At 37.3% G+C, this 20,967-nt stretch overlaps 1 protein-coding gene across 14 annotated transcripts in view; it reads right to left on the bottom strand.

Annotated features, from left to right (window-relative positions):
* EHBP1 (EH domain binding protein 1) overlaps positions 1–20,967 on the bottom strand; it is a 444,659-nt gene that overhangs the window by 382,080 nt on the left and 41,612 nt on the right. For 9 of the 14 annotated variants that reach the window (XM_031950539.1, XM_031950541.1, XM_031950544.1 and 6 more), the window contains exons 1-2: positions 3,694–3,786; positions 2,608–3,009 (exon numbers count right to left, since the gene is read on the bottom strand). In XM_031950539.1, the coding sequence (XP_031806399.1) occupies positions 2,608–2,711 (104 nt within the window). In that variant the 5' untranslated portion in view covers positions 2,712–3,009; positions 3,694–3,786. The other 5 variants (XM_023494920.2, XM_031950546.1, XM_023494922.1 and 2 more) reach the window with 3 other exon arrangements.

Genomic DNA, 20,967 nt, shown 5'->3' with positions numbered 1-20,967 from the left:
CTCATCACAAAAGTCCTTAGCACCGCTAAATAATTCAACTTTAGAAATGTATATGGTTTTATCAGTAGAAGTAGATTAAAGATTTTGGCATCTGCTTCATTGCCATACCCTAAGAATCATCCTCCTATGTGTATCACCCATTAGAATACAAGCTTCTTGAAAGCAGGGGCTATCTTATTTTTCTGAATTTCCAGTGCTTTGCACAAAATAAGCATCAAATATTTTTTTTCTGATTCACCAACTAACATTATCATGATCACCCATTGTGTTATGTTAGTATTTATTTAAAGTATTCTTTACAAGTCATGGTCCTCTTTTTATTATTTCCTGTAAGCTCCTTTGAGAAGAAACCATGTGTTTGGATGCAGAACAGAAAAGAAACATACACTATAACATATGAGATAGAAAGTCACATGACAATTAGAATATTGACGGAATACCATTACAACAAAAAGTTCTATATAATGAAAAGACTACTACATCCCAGCTAATAACAACCCACTTACCCAATTTTACTACTGAACAATTCTAGCATAGGCAAATTTTTATATGGTCCCTAAGGGAGCTACATAAAGGATTTGATCAAACTAAATTTCGAATTTCTCACTTAGTACTCTTCTACTTAAAGCGAGCATGCTACATAAAATATATACGTATACAATCAAAACAATTTGAAGGCAAAGTGACTGGACAATTACTTGATCTTTCGGGACCTCAGTTCCCTCATATGTAATATAAGAGCGCTACATCAGATAACTTCTAAGATTCTTTTCAGCTATAAATCCCATGATCCTTTGAAAATGTGATCAAGATTCTACTATGCTAACTCTCCCAAAGATTATACTGGATACAACAAATAAAACTAGAAATGCCTTCAAAAGACTATACTGTTCCTCTTTTAATATCAATTCATTTCTTATAAAAATCTGTCACACATATTGAAGATGTAATATTAAGGATTTCATACATGCATAACTACTACCTTTCCCCTTATTCTACAACTAAGGTTTCACTTGAAAATATCAACTCATAAGAAAGCAAGTTTTTTGTTGTTGTTGTTGTTGTTTTAAATAAAGAAAAGTATTTGATTATTCTTATGCAGAGAAGAAGACAATACAAACACCTTTTATTTTTTAAAATGGATTAAAAATTGTCCTTCTATTTTTTCTAATTCAACACTAAACCAGATGCTTTTAAAACATATTTTGGTAAATGACATTTAGGATTCTCATGATCATATATATACCACAATTTTGATGCTTTAGTTCTATATGTGATAGACTGAACTCAAAAACTATGGGTCATGTGGCCTGATTCTCCCATAGAGCTCCAATTTACTAAATGAAAAAAGTAAAGATAGTTCCAAAAATTCGCAAACATGGTGGCTCTGTTCTTGGCAACTAACTTCATGAGTTTATATACCATTCAAGAAAACTGTCCCAAGGCTATTTGCAAATTGGCAACAACAACAAGAAAAAAAGATTCAGGGACTCAAGAAAAATCACTTTATATTTTTGCTGGAATTCCACTTACAAAATGTAAATATTTTAAAGATATCTGTTTTCAATATGTTTCCAAGTGCTGAACTGAATTATGACACATTTAGTAACTGAATATTTATTATACTAAAATGTTATAACATTAACCCACTATCTAAAAATGTTATCTTCCTATATCTTTGTGTAATACATTGTATAATATTGTCTTAAATATTAAATACAAAATTTTCAAAAGGACAAGTATGGTAATAGATTGAAGGCAGTTTAAGTAATTGTACTTATAATGCAAGAAATATTTTATAAAAGTGTCAAATATTAAGCATTATAAATACTAAATATCAAAAGCGCATGAGCTATTTTCTTTTGTTTCATAATGTACTATTTAAAAAAAGTAGTACACAGAAATCAGAGTCCTAGTGAACTATAAATTCTTTTAAAGTAAAGCTACTTAATCACAGTAACAAATGAATAAACCAAAAGGACCAGTGTTTTAAAGTGAACTTTTTTTCTCATGTATTTAGTATTCCTGTGTAATAAGATGTAAGTCCTGAAGTTTACTTTGCTGAAGTAGAAAAATGCAAATTGGGGACTAGAACAGCTAATTGCTTCCTCTAGTCTGGCCAAGAAATGTATCCCATTGGGCAATTAAAACATGACACAGTTGCCTAAGCAAATAACAAATTCATTTCTAAGGTTGTAAATTCTAGTATTCCCCTATTTACATACTGAAGAACACCTTATCTTTAAGGAAAATTATTTTACCCTTAACAAAAAAAAAAAAAATGTATTATCACCTCACAGAAATTCTACATTTCCTTGCACAATCATTAATTGTTCATTAGAAATCCTGTCTTCCTTTGAAGATATAAAAATGAACTTATTCTACTCTTGCTAAAAATCTTAAGGTCCAAATCTGCTAAGCCTACAAAATGATGTCAGTAAAAACCTTACAAGCATAATGGAACACAATAATTAAAACCCACAGGGACAGCAACAGTGCACCCTTCTGAAATTACTGGCACCCCACCCAACTGCTTAGACACAAAAAGGTAAAAAAGTGTTACATGAACTGTTCGGCTGTAGCATCCAGCCATCAAGCACTACATACCACTTCTTAGTGCACTCAACCATAAGTTCCTGGTAGGAGGCCACAAACTGGAACTTTGAGGCATGCTTTCCAACGCGCTGCAGTCTCTTCCAAACTGAAGCCATGATGACAGTCAGTGTACAATAACACCTCTAAGGGAGCAATGCAGCAGCTTTAACAGAGCACAGTATCCAAAGCTAGGAAGTTCTGTTTTCTAAGTCTAGATTTTGAAATGTGAATTATAACTTGAAACGATGTTTAGGGTCCATGCTTCTTCTCCCTGTTTCACAGGGTAAATCCCACCTTGGATGAATGCTGCACAGCCAGCAACATGATACACATGACAATATGAGTGAGAGGAGGTTCCCTCATCCAGACATCATCATTCCTCCTCATGGGCTCTACAATGTGTAATCTGTAGGACTGGAAAGCAAAACAAAGACAAAAAAAATAATGAAAATAGGGTAAGGTGGACGGGAGAAGAGGTATTCGATATTAGATGTTGCAACTGACATCGTCCTGGTCTTGTAAATATGCCCTAGCTGAAAGCCAGATACCGATGATAGAAGCCAGGAATACGGTCACATAAGGGAGGGGAACTGAGACACCTCTGAGCCAACCCCAACCCCGAGAGGGGCAACCCTCGGCCAAGCCCCAGAAGGGCAAGCCCCAGCCGGGAAGCCCCAGAGAGGCCGCTTCGAGTTCCGGACTCGGCAGACCTCCCCTCCCCCCCCCCAGTAAAAAGGGGTGGGGGTGTTTAAAATGAACTCTTTGTGTCTTTCTGCCAATAATTAATCGTGCCATAGACTCACTACCAGAATACAGGCTAAGACGCAATTAAGGGAGGGGCGAGGCAGGGAGGAGGCAGAGACGGGCAGGGTCCCAGGCCCGGCGCCCACCTCGGGCTTTCGCCCCCCGCTGCGGCGCGACGGCGTATCCGAGGGGAGCTGATTCTCCCTTCCCCTACAGCAGCAGAGAGGGCCGGGGGCGGCGGCAGAAAAGGGAGCGGGCCGGGCTGGGCAGCTCCGAGCCCTCGGGCCGCCTCGGGGCCCGGGCCCGCCCGCGGTCCCTGTCACCCCGAGGGGCACGTCCCGCCCCTCCTCACACCTCAGGTCCCGCCGCGCCTGCGCCGCCGGCTCCGGCTCCAGCTCCGGCTCGGGCCCCGCTCCCTGCTCAGCGCCGCTCCTCGCTCGCCGCCGCTGCTGCTGCTGCTGCTGCCGCCGCCGCTGCCGCTGCTGCCGCCGTTGCCGCCGCCGCCGCGTCCTCCATCCCCGCCGCCGGAGCCACATGGAACAGGCGAAGCCGAGCCAGCGCTAACGGGCGGCCCCCGATCTCGCAGCCCCACGCCGCCCCGGCCGGCTGGGAGGACGCCCTTCAGCCCCCAACTCTCTCCCTAGAGGGACTTGCCCAATGGTCGGGCTCCCGACCCCCACCCCAGGCCCCCCTCCGGAGTCGCTGCTGCGGTTGCGGCGGCGGCGGCAGCGGCTGCTGCTCAGTCACCAGCACCCCCTCCCCCCCCATCCTCCTCCGCCACCATCATCATTACCTCCCCCGGCCGCACCTCTCACACTAACCCTACCCACCGCAGCCCAACCTCCCGCCCGCCCCGCCGCCATTGGCCGAGATTGGTGCCAGCCCCGCCCGCTCCCGAGACAGGTCTGCGGAGCGTCTGGGCCAGCTCATTGGCAGCACACGCATGTCGATCACGGGCGCCCCGCCTACAGAAGCGGAGGTGCTTTACACTCGCGGGAGAAAGACCCCAAGGTTCTTTTCTCTATGTCTGTTTCTCTCTGTCTCTTTGTCTGTCTCTCTCTGTGTATATGTCTTTCTGTTCCTCTGTGTCAATTTCTCCACCACCCCCCCTTTTTTAAACAGACGCAGATGGAGGAGAACATCCCCGCCCATTCCTTTGATTGGCCGGGGGATGAGGGAGGACGCTAGACTGGAGAGAGTAAGGAGTGTTTATAGTGAGTCAGGAGGTGGCTGGTGAGAAGAGCTGCCTGTTAAATGCGTTCCAGTTTCAGGATTGGCTAGTGGGCGGGACTCCCAGGTGTAGTCTAAAAAGAGCATCACGGAGTCGGAACCGATTCTAAGGCTCGAGCACAGCGGCTTCCAGTTACCTCTGCCAGCCGCCACCGCCTTTTCTTGTCGGTTTCCATTTCCAGTACAACCCTCCTTCCCAAGCCCTAGGGGTGGGCATTCTTTCCCTGCCTTTAGTGCCCAGCCCTACTCCACCCGTGTCCTCTCTTCTGCCCCCCAGCCCCTTAAGGCCTTGTCCTGAAAAGCACTAGAGTTGCTGCGTTAGTTCAACTGGGCCTATAATGTAATATTTCTTATACCTACAATTTCCCGGAATTTGAATGAATAAATGAAGCATTTACTAAGCGCTTACTATGTGCAAGCATAACACTAAGCACCGGGAATATAACTGGAAATTAAAACTCCCTGCTCTCAGGAGCTCACATTATAATGAAGTTTCATTCATCCAAAGGAGTGGGAAAAGTCCCGTGGTCCCTAGATAATAACGGCAAACCAGATGTTAATATCTTTTCTTGGATAGAGCAGAATGTATCATAATACATAGCTGAAATTAAAAGAAAAAAAAGCAGGGGTAGAAATCATGACCTCAGGCAAAGCAAAAGCCAAGATAGATCTAATTTTAAAAGATTAGGTGGGAAGCCACATTTTGCTGAATAATGTCATAGACAATGAAGTAATATCCTTACTAAACTTGTATGCATGGAATAGTATAGCATTCAAATTTTTCTAGAAGTTTAACAAGTTAGAGGAGGAAATGGGAAGAAAAATAATACTAGTAGAGGACCTCAACTTTCCCTTCTCAAAACTAGATAATTCTTACCATAAAATGAACAAGAAAGAAGTTAAGGATATGAATAGAATCTTAGTTAAATTAGATTTAATAGACTTCTGGAGAATGTTGAATGGAAACAGAAAGGAATATACCTTATCTCAGCTGTATATGGCACCCATATGGAAACATCGATATTTACTGAAAACAATCTAATCCTAAAGAAGGAGTGGTCAAAAAACAAATCATAGAAACAATAAAGTTTCATTAAAGTGTCATTAAAAATTACAATAAGACAATATACCAAAATTAGTGGGATGTAACCACAACAGTACTTGAGGAAAACTAAATACTTCCATCAATAAAATAGAGAAAGAACAGATTAGTGAATTGGGCATGCAGTTTAAAAAAAAAAAAACCTAGACAAGCAACAAATTTAAATCCCCAATTAAGCACAAATTGGACTTTCTGAAAAATCAAAGGAGGCATTAATAGAATTAAAAGTAAGAAAACACACTAATAAAACTAGAAGCTGCTTTTATGGGGAAAAGACAATGAAATAAACCATTGGTTAATTTGATTTTTAAAAAGGAAAAACTGATTTATCAAAAGGAAAAAAGGATGAAATTAAGGTAATTATTAGGAGCAATTTTTCCAAATCATACGTCAATAAATATGACAATTTAACTGCAATGGATGAATATTCACAAAAATATAAGTTGCCCAGATTAATAGAAAGGAAAATAGAATGCTTAAGTAAGCCCATCTTAGAAAAGGAAATTGAACAAGCAATCAATGAGCTCCATAATAAATCACACATTCACAAGTGAATCCTCTGACATTTGTTGTTTGCCCTTCATTTTTGATGTCATAGGGTGTTGTTTCAATTTGCAATCCCACTACAGGGTCTGTATTTCAAAGAGTTCAAAGAAAAGGGGAAAGGACACAAAAGTACCAAAATATTAATAGCAGCTCTTTTTGTGGTGGCTAAGAATTGGAGGGATGCCCATCCACTGGGAATGGCTGAACAAGTTATGGGATAATTGTGACGGAATACTTTTGTGCTATAAGAAATAATGAAAAGGACAGTGTCAGAAAAATCTAGGAAGACATGAACTGATGCAAAGTCAAGTGAGCAGAACTAGGAAAATATTGTACACAGTAACAGCAATATTGTACAGTGATCAATTGTGAATGACACCTATTCTGAGCAATATAATAACCCAAGACAATTCTGAAATTTATGATGAAAAATGTGATCCACCCCCAGAGAAAGAACTGATGGAATCTGAATCCCGAATGATTGAACCATACTTTTTTCCTCCTATTTCATATTTCTTTGGAGGAGAAAGTGTCTTTTTTTTTTTTTTTCAGTGTGGCTAATATGGAAAATATGTTTTGTAAAATCTATATCAAATTGCTTTCTTGAGGGGTAGGAAGGGGCTAGAAAAAATTTGAAGCTCAAAATTTTTTAATAAATATTAAATATATTGCTTAACTATAATTGAGAAAAATAAAATCTTTTTGTTGTTGTTGTTTACATTGATGTTTGACACTGCCAAGGTCTTTGATTTAAAGAACTTTTCTAGGTGTTTAGAAGCTGTGTGGCCACAGGCTAACATTCTTCCTGCTCTTCCAGGTCTTCATTGGCTCAGCTAGCCCTGGTCAGCCTAAACTTAATCCTGTTTGCCACTTCAAGCGGTCTTTTTAATTATACCTCTTTTTAGGCATTCTTTCTTTACACTTCTACCTCATTGATCTTCAACAGTTTCTAGGGTCATAGATTTCAGAATTCAGATCTCTGAGGTCATCTAGCTCAACCTCCATACTATAAAAATAAGGAAATAGACTCAAAGAGGTTATGTAATAACTTGCTCAAGTAACATAGTCTCAGAACTGTTCTTTCCCTTTTCTGTTATTTTCCTTATCCACTCTGATTGTCCTCTCTTTCACTGACTTTATAATCAGTGAAATCCCTATTCATTGATATTATAAATCTAGATTTGGAAGGAATCTTAGATCATTTAGTCTAAAGACCTCATTTCACAGGGAAAGAAACTAAGGGGCACTGACTCCAAATCTTGTGTCCCTTCTGTCCTATACCATACAACTCAGAAAAACTCTGAACTTGTTACTTTCTACTTTCAGACTTGTTCATCTCAAAAGGTGATTATTTTAATCATCCTAATTGATCAAAACAAATCAACACCACCAAGGGAGGGCTCAGGATATAAGGAGGATAAAAACAATTTCTGCCTTTAAGGAGCTCACAAATCTAATAGGAGATAGGGAATGCGAAATTCTTTATATGTTAGGTACTGTGCTAAATCCACAGTAAAAAGAGTCTGAATAACTTGTCTAGGGTCACCCAGCTAGTGAATGTGTGAGATCAAATTTGAACTCAAATCTTCCTGACTCCAAGCCTAGAGCTCTGAGCAATGTTCTACCTTAGCCTTCTCTAAATGGGAGGAGACAACATGCAAACAACAATGTACAAATGAATCTAAATTGGAGATAATATCCAAGGGAAGGCACCACAATTCTCTCCTGGTCATCTATATAACTGCCAAAGTGTGTTTCTGAAAACTTATGTTTAATTATATCATTTCCCTACTCAGTAAGCTCTAGTGCTTCCTTTTTACTTCTAGGATCACAAACTATTTTGTTGAGTATTTAAAACCCTTAACAACCTGGCTTCAAACCTCGTCTATTAAATATTCATTACTATCCTTGAACTTTTCAATTCATCTGATAAAGAAGCCTTCTTGGTATTGCTTACCCACACATTCACATTGCTCTCTAGTCCCAGGGCCTTTGCAAAGTGCAGTCTCTCTTCTCATGGGAACTTTGGATCCCTTGTCTACTCAAAGCTTATTTCAGGTGTCATCTACATAAAGCCTTTCCTGTTCCCCTTCCTCCAGTTACTAGTGCCTTCTCCCTCTCCTCAGGTACTTTGTATCTACTAACATAAATATATACCATTACCATAAAATGCAAACTCCTCGAAGACAGAGACTTTAATTTTTTGTCTTTCTATCCACAATGCCTAGAATAGGGCCTAGAAATAGCACATATTTAATAAATGCTTATTGAATTGAATTGATTAATGTTTGTTTATTTGTTGAATCTTCCAACTGTCCCTACCTAACCAATGTTTTCTTACTTCTTCAGTAAAAAATACTCAAAATTTGAATTGCTTTTCTGTTGGGTCTTACTGGTAGCCTCTAATAGGAACAATGTCTGATACCCCAGTAACATAGATTAGGCAAGTTTTCCCCTTTTAAAAGGTGACAAAGCTATCCCTGTAAATTGATCTTTTCTTGGGTTGATGAAATTGCCCGGTAACCTCAGAAAGATCTAAAAAGACTTCAAGGACATAAAAAGGCCCATTACATAAGATTGGATTCATTAAGCTTAGAGAATGTCCTAAGACTGAAGTAGTTGCCACATCCTGACCAAATACTTTTCCATATGGAGAAGAGGCCAAGTTTAGGGCTGAAATTACCTTATTTTCCATTCAATGCTATGGTTAAGCAAATCTCCTTTTGTTAACTATTAGATGACCAAGAAATAGTTCATTTCTTTCCAACATTAAACCAGAATATGCTGTTGGCCAGAATCAGGCCTTCCCTTAACAGACTACAAATAAATATGTAAATAAATAAATAACAAATAAGTGAACAAATAAAGTAAATAAATAAATGTATTCTCAACTTGATAAAGTGTTGAGGGAAAAGGGGTACCTACCAACCCACCATAGGGATAGAAAAATAATATTGCTTTTTCACTGTGGTCTTCAGTTACTAATTTTTAACCTCCTAGCAAGTATTACTGATCAATAGTACTCCTCAACGTTAATCCCAAACCCAGATTGAGGCTCCCTTATTTCCTCCCTTATACCTTCTACCTAACAACAGAGGGCCTTTGGGGGAAATACCAAGTTCTCTATATGATTATCAGAAAACTAAGGAGAGACCAAGAGATGGTGTCTATATGAATGTGTTAGGGGAAGGTCTTTCACATGCTTCTTCATCCCAATTAATGTAATTACAAAAGACCCAGATTTTTTTTTATTGAAATAACCAATCAAAAGTCTAAACTTAATATGAACAAATCCCAGATTCCTCTATTGAAACAATCAGAACTGAAAATTAGTCTTTATTCAACAAGTCTTTATTCTGTTTGGGACAAGTAAAGTACTTGGATCTCTGGACAAAATCAGATGGAAATGAATTGAGATTGTTTGAAAGAATAGACAGACTTCTGGATCTATATAAAGAGTAAAGCAAACCATTCCAAAATAAAGAATTTCAATAGAAGCTTTCTACTGTCAATTAAGTGAATTGCCTTGGGAGGAGAGAAAAATTAAGTTCTTGCTCTTTCTCCCTGCCCCTAAAGACCAGAGGACAGATGAATTTCAAAAGCACAATTTGGTCTTCCCATCATCATTGGTAATAGTGTCCCTGCAGCAACAGTGGCTGATGACATTTGAATTAGGAGTTATTAGAAACACCAAGGACAAACTTGACTTATGAAGGAAAATCAGCTTCAGGATTCTACAATGAATTGTGTAGGAGAAAAAATTACATCAAAAGAAAACTTCATGAGAATCCCACAAAGGGAAAAAAAAAAAAAGTAAACAGGAGCAGTGAATTTATCCCTCTGCCAAATATTTTCTCCGCATGTCTGCCTTAATGTCATCATATTTTGTTTGTGCCCACATTTCCCACATTACCATTGTGGTTTTTTGATAGGGCATTTTTTTGTACCAGCTGTTTTTACTATGCCATTTCAGTAAATCTGTGGAAAACACCCTGAAAGGGGCCTCATGAAAAACAATGCTAGAAACTCCTTAGGATTACCTTTAGAATCTTTAACGGAGAAGCAGTTACCCAGCTTCTGGAAACCTAATCCACTAATGCAATGATGGTTGGAAAAGTTTCTTATGTTTCTATCCCCCATCTTTTCTGCTAAATTTCAATCACAGGGGCATGGTATAATGTAGTATAATATAAAAATATGATTTGACTATACTTTTTTTTTATTTGTAACCAGAGAAACAAAGAAATTAAAATGAAATATATTGGAACAATTACCATGTAGATTGTTTGCCTATAGCTTCATCCAAATCTAGGCAACAACTACTATGTAGATATGACCTATATCTATAGAGTAGAAGTACCTAATTTATAAATATGACCAAAACCTAGTTATAAAAGAAAAGATAATCATTTCAAGTCTTAGCCATTATCACAGTGATCTAGTTAATTCCCCCCATTTTGGCTTAATAAATTGCTCCTGATGTTGTAACACCATTTGCTTTTCCAATCACAGCCTTTTAAAAGGTCAATGTCCAAATATTCAGATCAGTGGAGGAACTCAGGAACAAGGGCCAACTCCCAACGTCCCAGTTTTTCTGCTTGCGGTACTTCTATATCAACTCACTCCAAGCATCACTGTACATAATATTTCCCTACCTTATTCTTGGTAAGTTTCTAGTAAGACAAACTTAGGAAATCTAAAAGTACAAGATGAAAGTAAACTGACAGTGAAAGCACATATCTGGAATGTTTTATAGATATTTTACAGTACTGACAATGTTATTGTTCCTTCAATCTAAAATAATTATATTCTCATATAAAAGTGTTTGCATTTGATTTATAAAAATAAATTTAGTTTCCATAGAAAAGAAAAATGGAAACTGACTAGTGTATTTTCCAAAGCACAATTCACAAAATATTGAAATGTATAAAGGCTGGAGGAGAGTGTTGGAGGAGAAAGGAAGCTTTTTCATTCATTGGCTCTTTATAAGCTTTATCTCTGTTCATTACTCATCTCTGGCAAAGTATTTGTTGAGATTATCATGCAGTGACTGCAAGTGACTTAAGAAGTAATAGCATTACCCAAAACTTATATGAATGAAATTTGTCATCTACAAATTACTACCTCTCCCTTTTTCATGTTTTGTTTTTGGTTTTGTTTTTTTTTTTTAGAATATATGACACATTATAGTTCCATTATGGACTGAGTCCTCAGTTTTAAGAAGACAAGTTCATTTCTTTGGGTCTAGTAAGTCATTGTGCCAAAGTACAATGAATAAAAATTTATTTAAAAAAAAAGAACTTAGCCATGTTGCAAATAATTATAGTAAATTTTGACAGATATCACTAAAGAAACATAAAATATGGTTTCCATCCTTCCTATTCTGTTCAAACTACTTTCCTGTAAGGAAAGGAATAAGCATTTATATAGGACCCATTAAATGCTAGATACTATATTAACCACTAAATATTACTTCATTTGGTACTCATTTTGGGAGATAATTGCTGTTATTATTCTCATTTCACAGTAGAGAAAATCAAGTAAAACTGAGTTTAAGTGACTTGCCAAGTTTACACAGTAACTAAAATGTCTGAGACTAAATTTGAATTCTGGTCTTGTTGACTCCAGGGCCAGGATCCAGGCCACTGGGCCACCCAACTTACCAATGATTTTTTTTTTTTGTGCCAAATCTATGATCTTTTCTCAACTACCAAGAAATACAAAGTGCTTTCAACAAGATATGCTATATATTCCATAGACATATGTATAATATCAATTTATTTTTGAAAAGATATCAATTTAACTTGTGTTTAGTGTTACATATTCTGCCAAAGTATTAGGCAATCTCTAAAATTTTAATTCCATCAAGCAAAAAGAGGTCACTCCTAATTGATTATTGAACTGGCATATATACTGAGCTATTTTCTCTGGTGATCAGGATGGGTGTGTGCTAACCCATTACTACAATGTCACTATCTGTTCCAATGAGCATTTGCAAGACAACTATCAAGGGTAGTACAGAGGTATACAGTCTATGGTCAAGAAATAGATTAAAATTTATTAGCCATTTTAGAGATTAACACCAGTGTGCTCCCATCAACCATTCTAAATAATGATATACAGAACTTAAAAGTGACACTCCTTCTTCTAGATATCTAGGGGATCATTAGTCAAAAGCAATAATTCCAGTAATACCTGTTAATGTAAGTTTTGGCAAACTTGATTCTAGTACTAAATAATAAATACTGAGAAAATAGAATATAGAATACAACCTTCCAAGTGAAAGGAATCTTTAGAAATCAGCTACTGCCTAATCTTCAGGTTAGGGAATTTAGGGAATAAAGCTCTGTTGGTCCTATGATTTCCTGTAGATAGAAACTTCAGGTGGGAAATGCTAACAATGTAGCAACAGGCAAGGTCTCTGCAATTTAAAATCTTACAGAGTTGCCTTGATCACTTTAATATTAAATGAGAATAGAGAGTGCAGGCAGAAAGGATTAGAAAGCATCACACTGTCATTCTGTATCAGAAATCCTATTTTCTTCTCTTTCAGACTGTTTCTCATTCACATTTTACATATGAAGCTAAGATCTCAAGTCTCAATATGTTATATTATTATTCATATATTTATAAAACTTTTCAAAAGAATACCATGACATCTACTGTCCCTTTAAAAAAAAAAAAAAGAGAGATTGACCTAATACCAATGGGGAAAAAAACCCAACAATCCACAATATATATTTTATTAGGGAATTTTTTCTATTTTTTAAAAAGAATTTTTAAAGGCTATTTTAAAAAAATGCTAGCGTAAGCATATTGATGTTTTTCTTTGTGTACATTAATTTAGATCTGATAACTTTCCTGTGTGGCTAATTCCATTACCATAGCACATTAACAATATGGTCTCACTATATATCCTGCAGCATTAAGAGATTTTAACTGTGTGTATTTTAAAGGCTAAATTTATGAAGAAAACCACAAGTTATTTTAATCCAAATTATCATTCAGAGACAATCTAGATGAAAATAAAAAATAAGCCTACATTGATCCTCATAACCTCCCCCACCCCAGTAGAGTCAGCTTTTTTCTTTAATAGAAAAGCTTTTATTAGAAATCAAATCAATCTTAGTGATAGAAGGAGCTCCAAATAATGAAGTGTTCTTCTGATAGCTGTAGAAAATTTTAAGTGTCTAAATGTCCTAAAAGGACATTTCCTCTCTTACAACCATTTCCTCTCTTGCTCCTTCTATCTCTTCCAAATTCTGAAAGTTGTTTCCATCTGGATGATAATGGCTCTATGACCACCATTTCCAATACTGGCTGTACTTTCTCTCCTGTGCCCTAACTCACTGGTTAAAGTGGGGGAATCTGAATATTCCTTCCTCCCCAATTCCACTTCTAGTTTCTCCCCTCTATTATTATCACTCCAAAACTTCTCTTTTGAATTCATGCATTGAAATTTATCAATCAATGGAGATTTTGATAGCCTTTATCTTCCAAATCCCTAGACATCCTTCTTCTTTTTCTTAGAATTCAATGCTTAGCCCAGAGAATATCCTTCTACCCCAGCTCCTACTTTTATACCAGGTTTCCCTCAAATGCCCTAACTTTCCAGTTCCTCAATCTATTCATTTCCCATAATCTAGTCCTGTTTTTCCTCATTCATACATAGGGGTGCTCATATTCTTGATCTTATCAAAATCATGTTCCACTACCATGGTCTGATCCTAATCTTTTATCTTCCCATTTCCACTTTTGCCTTCTCCTTACTCCTCCAGAATCTACTCTTTGTCTTCATCATGACTTGATGAAGACCATCTTTCAGTACTTTCCAATTTCATCCCCTTTACTTCTGCATATACTTTCTTCCCCTCCTACTCCCAACCCCACCCCAATTCCCAATCAATTCAACTTTACAGTGTTTTCCATACTCAACTCTCTTGTTCCCTTGCTTTGTCACCAATTATACCTTGCCAATTCCTACCCCTAGATTACTCCTACCACTTTTCACTTTTTCTCCTATTGAAGATGATGAGGTCTAGATTTGGGGTAACCAAATGAAAATGAGGTTTAGTGGCAGGTTTGGGGTACAGGGAGTCAAATAGAGCTCCCTTGCAACTCCTTTGGATTCGGCGCAAGGGTTGAGAGTTAAATGAGGTCTAGTGGTGGCTTAAGAGTCCCCTGTAAAGGAATTTACAGACCCAAAAACCTAGATTGATAAAAGAGATTTATTATGGGCATTGGAAATAAGGTTAAAGTCTAGTTAAGGAAATCGGTGTGGATAAAGAGAGGAGGGCATCTGAAACAGGGTTCCAGTGGACAGAGGCTCCTTGGCATGCCTGGCATAAGGCTGGCATGTTTGGAACCTCTTCAAAGAGAGGACTCCAGCTTGGCTCTTTTATAATGAGAGATTTAGCTAAAGGGGCCCATGGATGGAGTCCCAAGTTGGCTACTCACTGGGTTTTAGTGAGGGCTAGAGTTTGTTTGGTGGGCAACCTGAGCAGAGCATTAGAATGGGGGCTGGGACAGCCCAAGTTGGCTCAGATCTGATGGGGACCGGGAGAGCCCAGATCTCCTATTGGAATTCAAAGGGATGTTTTTGACCAGGATTTGTGAATCAAAGGTCCTAGCTTCCTGAACTGATAATGCATCATCTAGGAGGGGTTGGGAATCAGAAAGGAATAGATCAATTTGAAAGGACTAGTTTGTTAAAGGGACCACAACCCGCATCAAATGGATCTGGAAAAGGTTGCAAAAACATGTTGAGTCCTAATTCAGACTCTAATCTCAACTAGACCCTCATGAAAGCAAGACAATCCCTCTTTTCCTCCCAATTAATTCCTTATTCTACTCATGATAGCAGCTCTTTCAAATTTCTCTCCTCATGTCTTCTATGCCACTTTATTGACCCTCTTCCCCAACCCCAGCCTCACCTGAAAACCTTGTATACTTCACACATACCCCAAAATAGCTGAAGCCATTCTCTGAATAGTCTGTACTCCTCTCCTCAAATCATACCCTTCTGATATCATTTCCACTCTGTTCTCTGATGAAAAGGTGGTCCTTGTAGCAAATGTCAACCCCTCTAAGTATATCTTTGATCCCTCTTCCCTTATCTGCAAAAGATTGCTACCTCTATCATCCCCCTTTCTTTAATCTTCAATATCTCCTTTTCTACTTAATTCTTTTCTTCTGGCCTCAAATACTCCCAAGTCTCCCATTCTTAAAACAAACAAACAAAACTGGATCCTAATATCCCTGCAAACTGTCATCTTATAGCTTACACCTCTTCAGCTTAACTCCTTGAAAAAAACATCTATATTCAATGATCATGCTTCTTCTTTTACTTTTTTCTGAAGCCTCTGCAGGCTGAAATTGCACCCTTCAAAGTTACTAGTGATAGAAGTATAATATCTAATAGCCTTTTCTTAATCCTCATCCTACATTTCCTCTCTGTAGGACACTATTAACTATCTCCTTTTGAATAGTCTTACTTTCTGTGTTTTTGTGGTTTTACTGTCCCTTGATTCTTATTCCACCTGTCTAATAGCTTTTTCTCAGTTTCTTTGCTCTTTACAATGCATACTAACTGTGAATTATCTCCCCAGATTCTCTTCTTTTCTCTTCTCTTTTGTCTCTATACTCCCTTACTGGTGGTATCATTAAGCCCCCAAGTATTTAATTATTATCTACATGATATCTATCTCACCTTTCCCCCACTCCCACACTCTTTCTCCTGAGCTCTAGTCCTCCATCACTAATTGGATATCCTGTTGGCATCTCATACTCAATATGTCCAAAACAGAACTCATTACCTTTTCCCCAGAACCTATACTTCTTACAAATTTTTTTCCCACTTTCCCACTCATAACCTCTCATGGAGTATACAAAAACCTCTTAATTAGACTTTTCCTTGAGTTTCTCCTTACTCTGTTCTCCACTCAACTGACCAAAGCTTAATCTTATAGGTGTGATCTTGTGGGCAGGGTCATCTCCTTCTAAATAAACTTTAGTGGTTCTCTATTACTTTTAACATCAGTTATAAAGTGCCTGGATTGTCATTTAAAGATCTTTGACATCTGGTTTTTTCCTGTCTTTCTAGTCTTCTAATACATTATTCCTCCATACTCATTCTCCAGCTCTACTTGTGTGAAATATATGTCATATATGACATTTCATCTTCTACTTCCATGTCTTTGAATTAGTTGTCACCTATACTCAGGATGTTCTTCCTCTCTCCCCCTCCAATTACTTCTGCCTTTTGAAACATCTAGATTCCTTTAAGATTTAAACACCAATACCAATACCAAGAGGTTTTTTCCCTAGTATTCCCAGCTGTTAGAGTCTTCTCCTCTAAGGTTCATCTTATATATGTCTTTTATATATTGTGCCTCCTGAATGTACTTGTTATCTAATGAGAGATCATTGTAGCACAAACTCCCTTGAAGTTAGGGACTGGTTTCTCTTTTTCTTCCTATCTTTAATGTTTAGAACAGTGAATGATGATTTAGGTATAAACAGTGATATTATAAGCAAATTAAGAAAGCAAGGAGGGTTTACCTATCAGATCTTTGGAGAAGGCAGGAATTTATAGCCTTTATTTATAGGATTTATTTATAGGAATTTATAGCTAGAGAACATTATGAAATGCAAAATGAATAATTTTGATTACATTAAATTAAAAAGGGTTTGCACAAACAAAACCAGTGCAGCCAAGATTAGAAGGAAAGCAGAAAAAAGCTGGGAACAAATTTTTCTAGCCAATATTTCTGTTAAGGCCTCATTTCTAAAATATATAAAGAACTAGAGTTCTTTATTTGACTCTATATAAAAAGAGTCAAATTTATAAGAATACAAGTCATTCCTCGTTTGATAAATGGTCAAAGGATATGAACAGACAATTTTCAGATGAAGATATTAATGCCATCTACAGTTATATGAAAAAATGCTCTAAATCACTGTTGAATAGAGAAATGCAAATTAAAACAACTCTGAAAACTCACATCTATAAGATTGGATAAGATGACAGGAAAAGATAATGATAAATGTTGGAGGGAATATGGGAAAACTTGGGGCAATAATGCATTGTTAATAGAGTTGTGAAATGATCTAACTATTCTGGAGAGCAATTTGGAACCATGCCCAAAGGGCTATCAAATCGAGCATATCTTTTGATTCAGCACTACCACTACCAGGTCTATATCTCAAAGAAATCATAAAAGAAGGAAAAGGACCCAGATAGGCAAAAATGTTTTTAGCAACTCTTTTTGTGGTGAAAAATTAGAATATGAGTAGATGTCCATCAATTGGGGAATGGCTGAACAAGTTGTGGTATATGAAAGTAATGGAATATTATTGTTCTATAAAAAATGAACAGGCTGATTTTGGAAAGGCCTGAAAAGATTTACATGAACCGATGCTGAGTGAAACAAGCATAACTAGGAAAACATTGTACACAGCAACAATCAGATTATGCAATGATCAACTACGATAGATTTGATTCTTTTTAGTGGTTCAGTGAAACAAAGCAATCCGAAAAAAATTATGGATAGAAAACATCATCTGCATCCAGAGAGAGAACTATGGAGACTAAATGTAAATGAACCCATGTAATATTCACTTTTTTTTCCTTTCTGTTTTTTTTCATGATTTTTTCCTTTGGTTCTGATTTTTCTCTCCCAACAAGATTCATATGGAAATATATTTTTTAAAAATGTGCATGTTTAATAAAAATGTTGTTTTATACATGCATTGGAGAAAATTTTAAAAATGAAAAAAAGAAGAGTGAATGATCTTTCTACTATAAGATTCTGTCTCTCAAATAACCATTGTGGTGTTTACATTTTTATATGTTCCCTTTTGTACTAATAGATCAGCATTTTAAATGGTTTGTGACTTTGCAATTAATCATTAGTGATGTCAATTAGTCAGTTAACATTTATTCAATACCTATTATGTGTCATGTATTGTGCCAAGTACTAAGAATTTAAAAAGAGGCCAAAGACAATCCCTATCCTCCCAGAGCTGACAATTTAATGGAAGTTTTTGAAAATTCAATTCAGCCATTGAATCATTAACCACTAAAGTTTATAGTTAAATTCTGAAGCTTTTCATTTTGTTTCTGTCAAGACAAATTGCTTTTCATGGGAAATTTTTGCTCATTTCCCCCTTAATATTTTAAATATTTTGAGAGATAACAGAACATAATCCCATAGTATTTAAACAATTGTACTCTGGTTCACTCACACATGCATTTGGAAGAGATTCCTAGGTCAGTGATCTTCCTTACACTATACTTTATTTATTTATTTGTTATATTAAAGGGAATACTTTATACTAACCACTGCTTAGGTTACTGCCTTTTCACCCTGCCTTGAATCAGTACAAGCTGGGGGGGAAGGGGGGAACTTCCTGGAAAAAAAAAAAACCGCTTGTGGAGGAAACCATCTGGAGCTACAACAAAATAAGCAGTATTCCTTTGTTTTCTTTTATATTAAGTTTTATGAAAATTCTCTTGGAGAGAGAATAATAATGTTAGTAACAATAAAAAAAAATTAGTCACCACTTATCTTTGTATAGTGATGTTTTCATCTTTAATAGTCCATTGGAATATGATTATACTAAAGCATAGGCATCTAATGAAATGATGAGTTGAAAAAGGAGTGACAAAATATTTCCCTCACAAACCAGGATTATACAAACATACATAGACATACACACACAGAAACAGAGACAGAGAGAGAGAGATAGGAAAAGGAACAAAAGGAGAGAGAGAAAGAGAGAGGAGAGAGAGAGAGAGAGAGAGAGAGAGAGAGAGAGAGAGAGAGAGAGAAGGAATGCTACTTCAATCTGTAATCAGATACAATCAGTTTCTTCTCTGGATATGGATACTCATCCTCTTTAAAGTAAAGAACTTATACAAAACATTTTCATAAAAGAGGGAAAAGGAGAGAGATGGACATACAGAGGAAGCATACACAGGGAACACACAGAAATAAGCAAAATGTTTTGCCAGGGGGCATGTATGGATGAACACCTCACACCTCCAATCCTGTGGGGCCAGTAATGTTCTCTAGTGTTATCGATCATAGCTTATTTCCCATTGGTCTTGAACCTCTGTTTATACTCCCTTTCAGTCTTCCCTAGGTTCTGCTTTGCTAAATCAGTGCCGGATGCCCTGTGGCTATCAGTTTCTGGATATCTTCCTGGAGTATCATCAAGCTTTATTGGTTTAAAATCCTTCTCCAGATCTTTTAGAAAAGGAAAAAAAAAAAAAAAAAACCTTTTCCTGTTTTGTTCCCTCACAGCCTATGCAATTAAGCCCTCTCTTCTCATAAGCAGGAGAATTTTTAGCCTTATGGGCAAGCTCTTTAGAACAAAAAGCAGAATGCTCCCAGCTACCTAAATACCCTCAGGCTAATCTTTTCTTTTAACTCCTTTTCTTAGACCAAGAAACTTTACCCTACCTTGGGAAAATATATACTTTGTAATGTTCAAACTCTGAAGGCTAGACTATATATATCAGCTGATAGTTATTTGCCAAATTTCAACTATAAAGTAGCTCTGATGTTTGGGGTCTTCTAACTTTCAAACTTCAGGTTTCTTCTAGTTTCTCACATAGTTAGGTGAGTAGTAGACAAAAACTATAGAAGAAAGGTATTCCTAAGATTCAAGATCATTGTTGTTGGTTCAATTTTCTCATCCTTCAAATGGGGATAATAATAGCATGTCACTCACAGGATTGTTGTAAAAAATCAAATAAAATCCCCTTGACAAGCAAAAGTGCTTTGTAAACATTAAAATACTATATCCATGCTAGCCATTGTTATTGTTGTTATTACCATTATTACTGGCCATCTTGTTGGCCTTTGCATATGCAAATAAAACCAGTCCAAAGCTCAGAGACACTTTGAAGTACTCATTTACTAAAGTAGCTTTCTTTAGACTGAATCAGTAAAATAAATGAAACACTTTTATGAGCATGTGCACTTGTGTATATTACTTATACAGACCCACATGAACTTTGGAGCATGTACAGACATTGCTTAACTGGTTTCAATCTATGAAACATGTGATGAAGAGTTGAATTTTTCATTGGATACTGAGTTGGAACTAGGGTACATTCAAAAGATACTGACTGATCAGTGCTACTTCCTTGTTAGTGGAAGTTAGTGCAAGTGAGGAGACTTGCAGTAAGCCCTTGGTGGGGAGAGAGACCTCTCTTCCATTTCCCCAGCAGGGCCACTGCCATGTGGGCCACGAATACCACTGTTACTTCTGTCTCTATTGAATCAATTCTTCCTGCTCTTAGGTGAAGGTGATGGAGGTGTGAAGTTGTGTTCTCTTTAATCTGTAAAATTAACACTGAAATTGTGTCCCCTTTTGATCTGAGAGATCAGGGTCTCCCAGACCCCAAGGAGTCTAGAGAGGGCCCATCCTCCCAGGATGAGACAAGCAACATTATTCAAGGGCAAATCAACTCCCTTTTGGAGTTTGGAGTTTGGAAAGTCACATCCTTAATAAGGAAATTCTAAATTCTCATTCAATTGAGAATTCCTGGTCTGATTAGCTCAGGCTGCCCCAGTTCTGCACCAAGAGCTACTCATAAAATAGGTTTCCTTTTACTCATTTCTTTGCAGAACGTTCAAAGCAGGACTATGCCTTGTCCCTTGGTAGAGCTGCTAGGACAGCTTACCTGTCCACTAAGAAGACATTCTCTCCTCAGTGCCAGCCTCCATTTCCCTAATAGG

The sequence above is a fragment of the Sarcophilus harrisii genome, chromosome 2 (assembly GCF_902635505.1).
Source record: "Sarcophilus harrisii chromosome 2, mSarHar1.11, whole genome shotgun sequence".
Classification (NCBI taxonomy): domain Eukaryota; kingdom Metazoa; phylum Chordata; class Mammalia; order Dasyuromorphia; family Dasyuridae; genus Sarcophilus; species Sarcophilus harrisii.
Note: the sequence above shows the minus strand (reverse complement) of the source record. Positions and strands in the feature narration are given on the sequence as shown.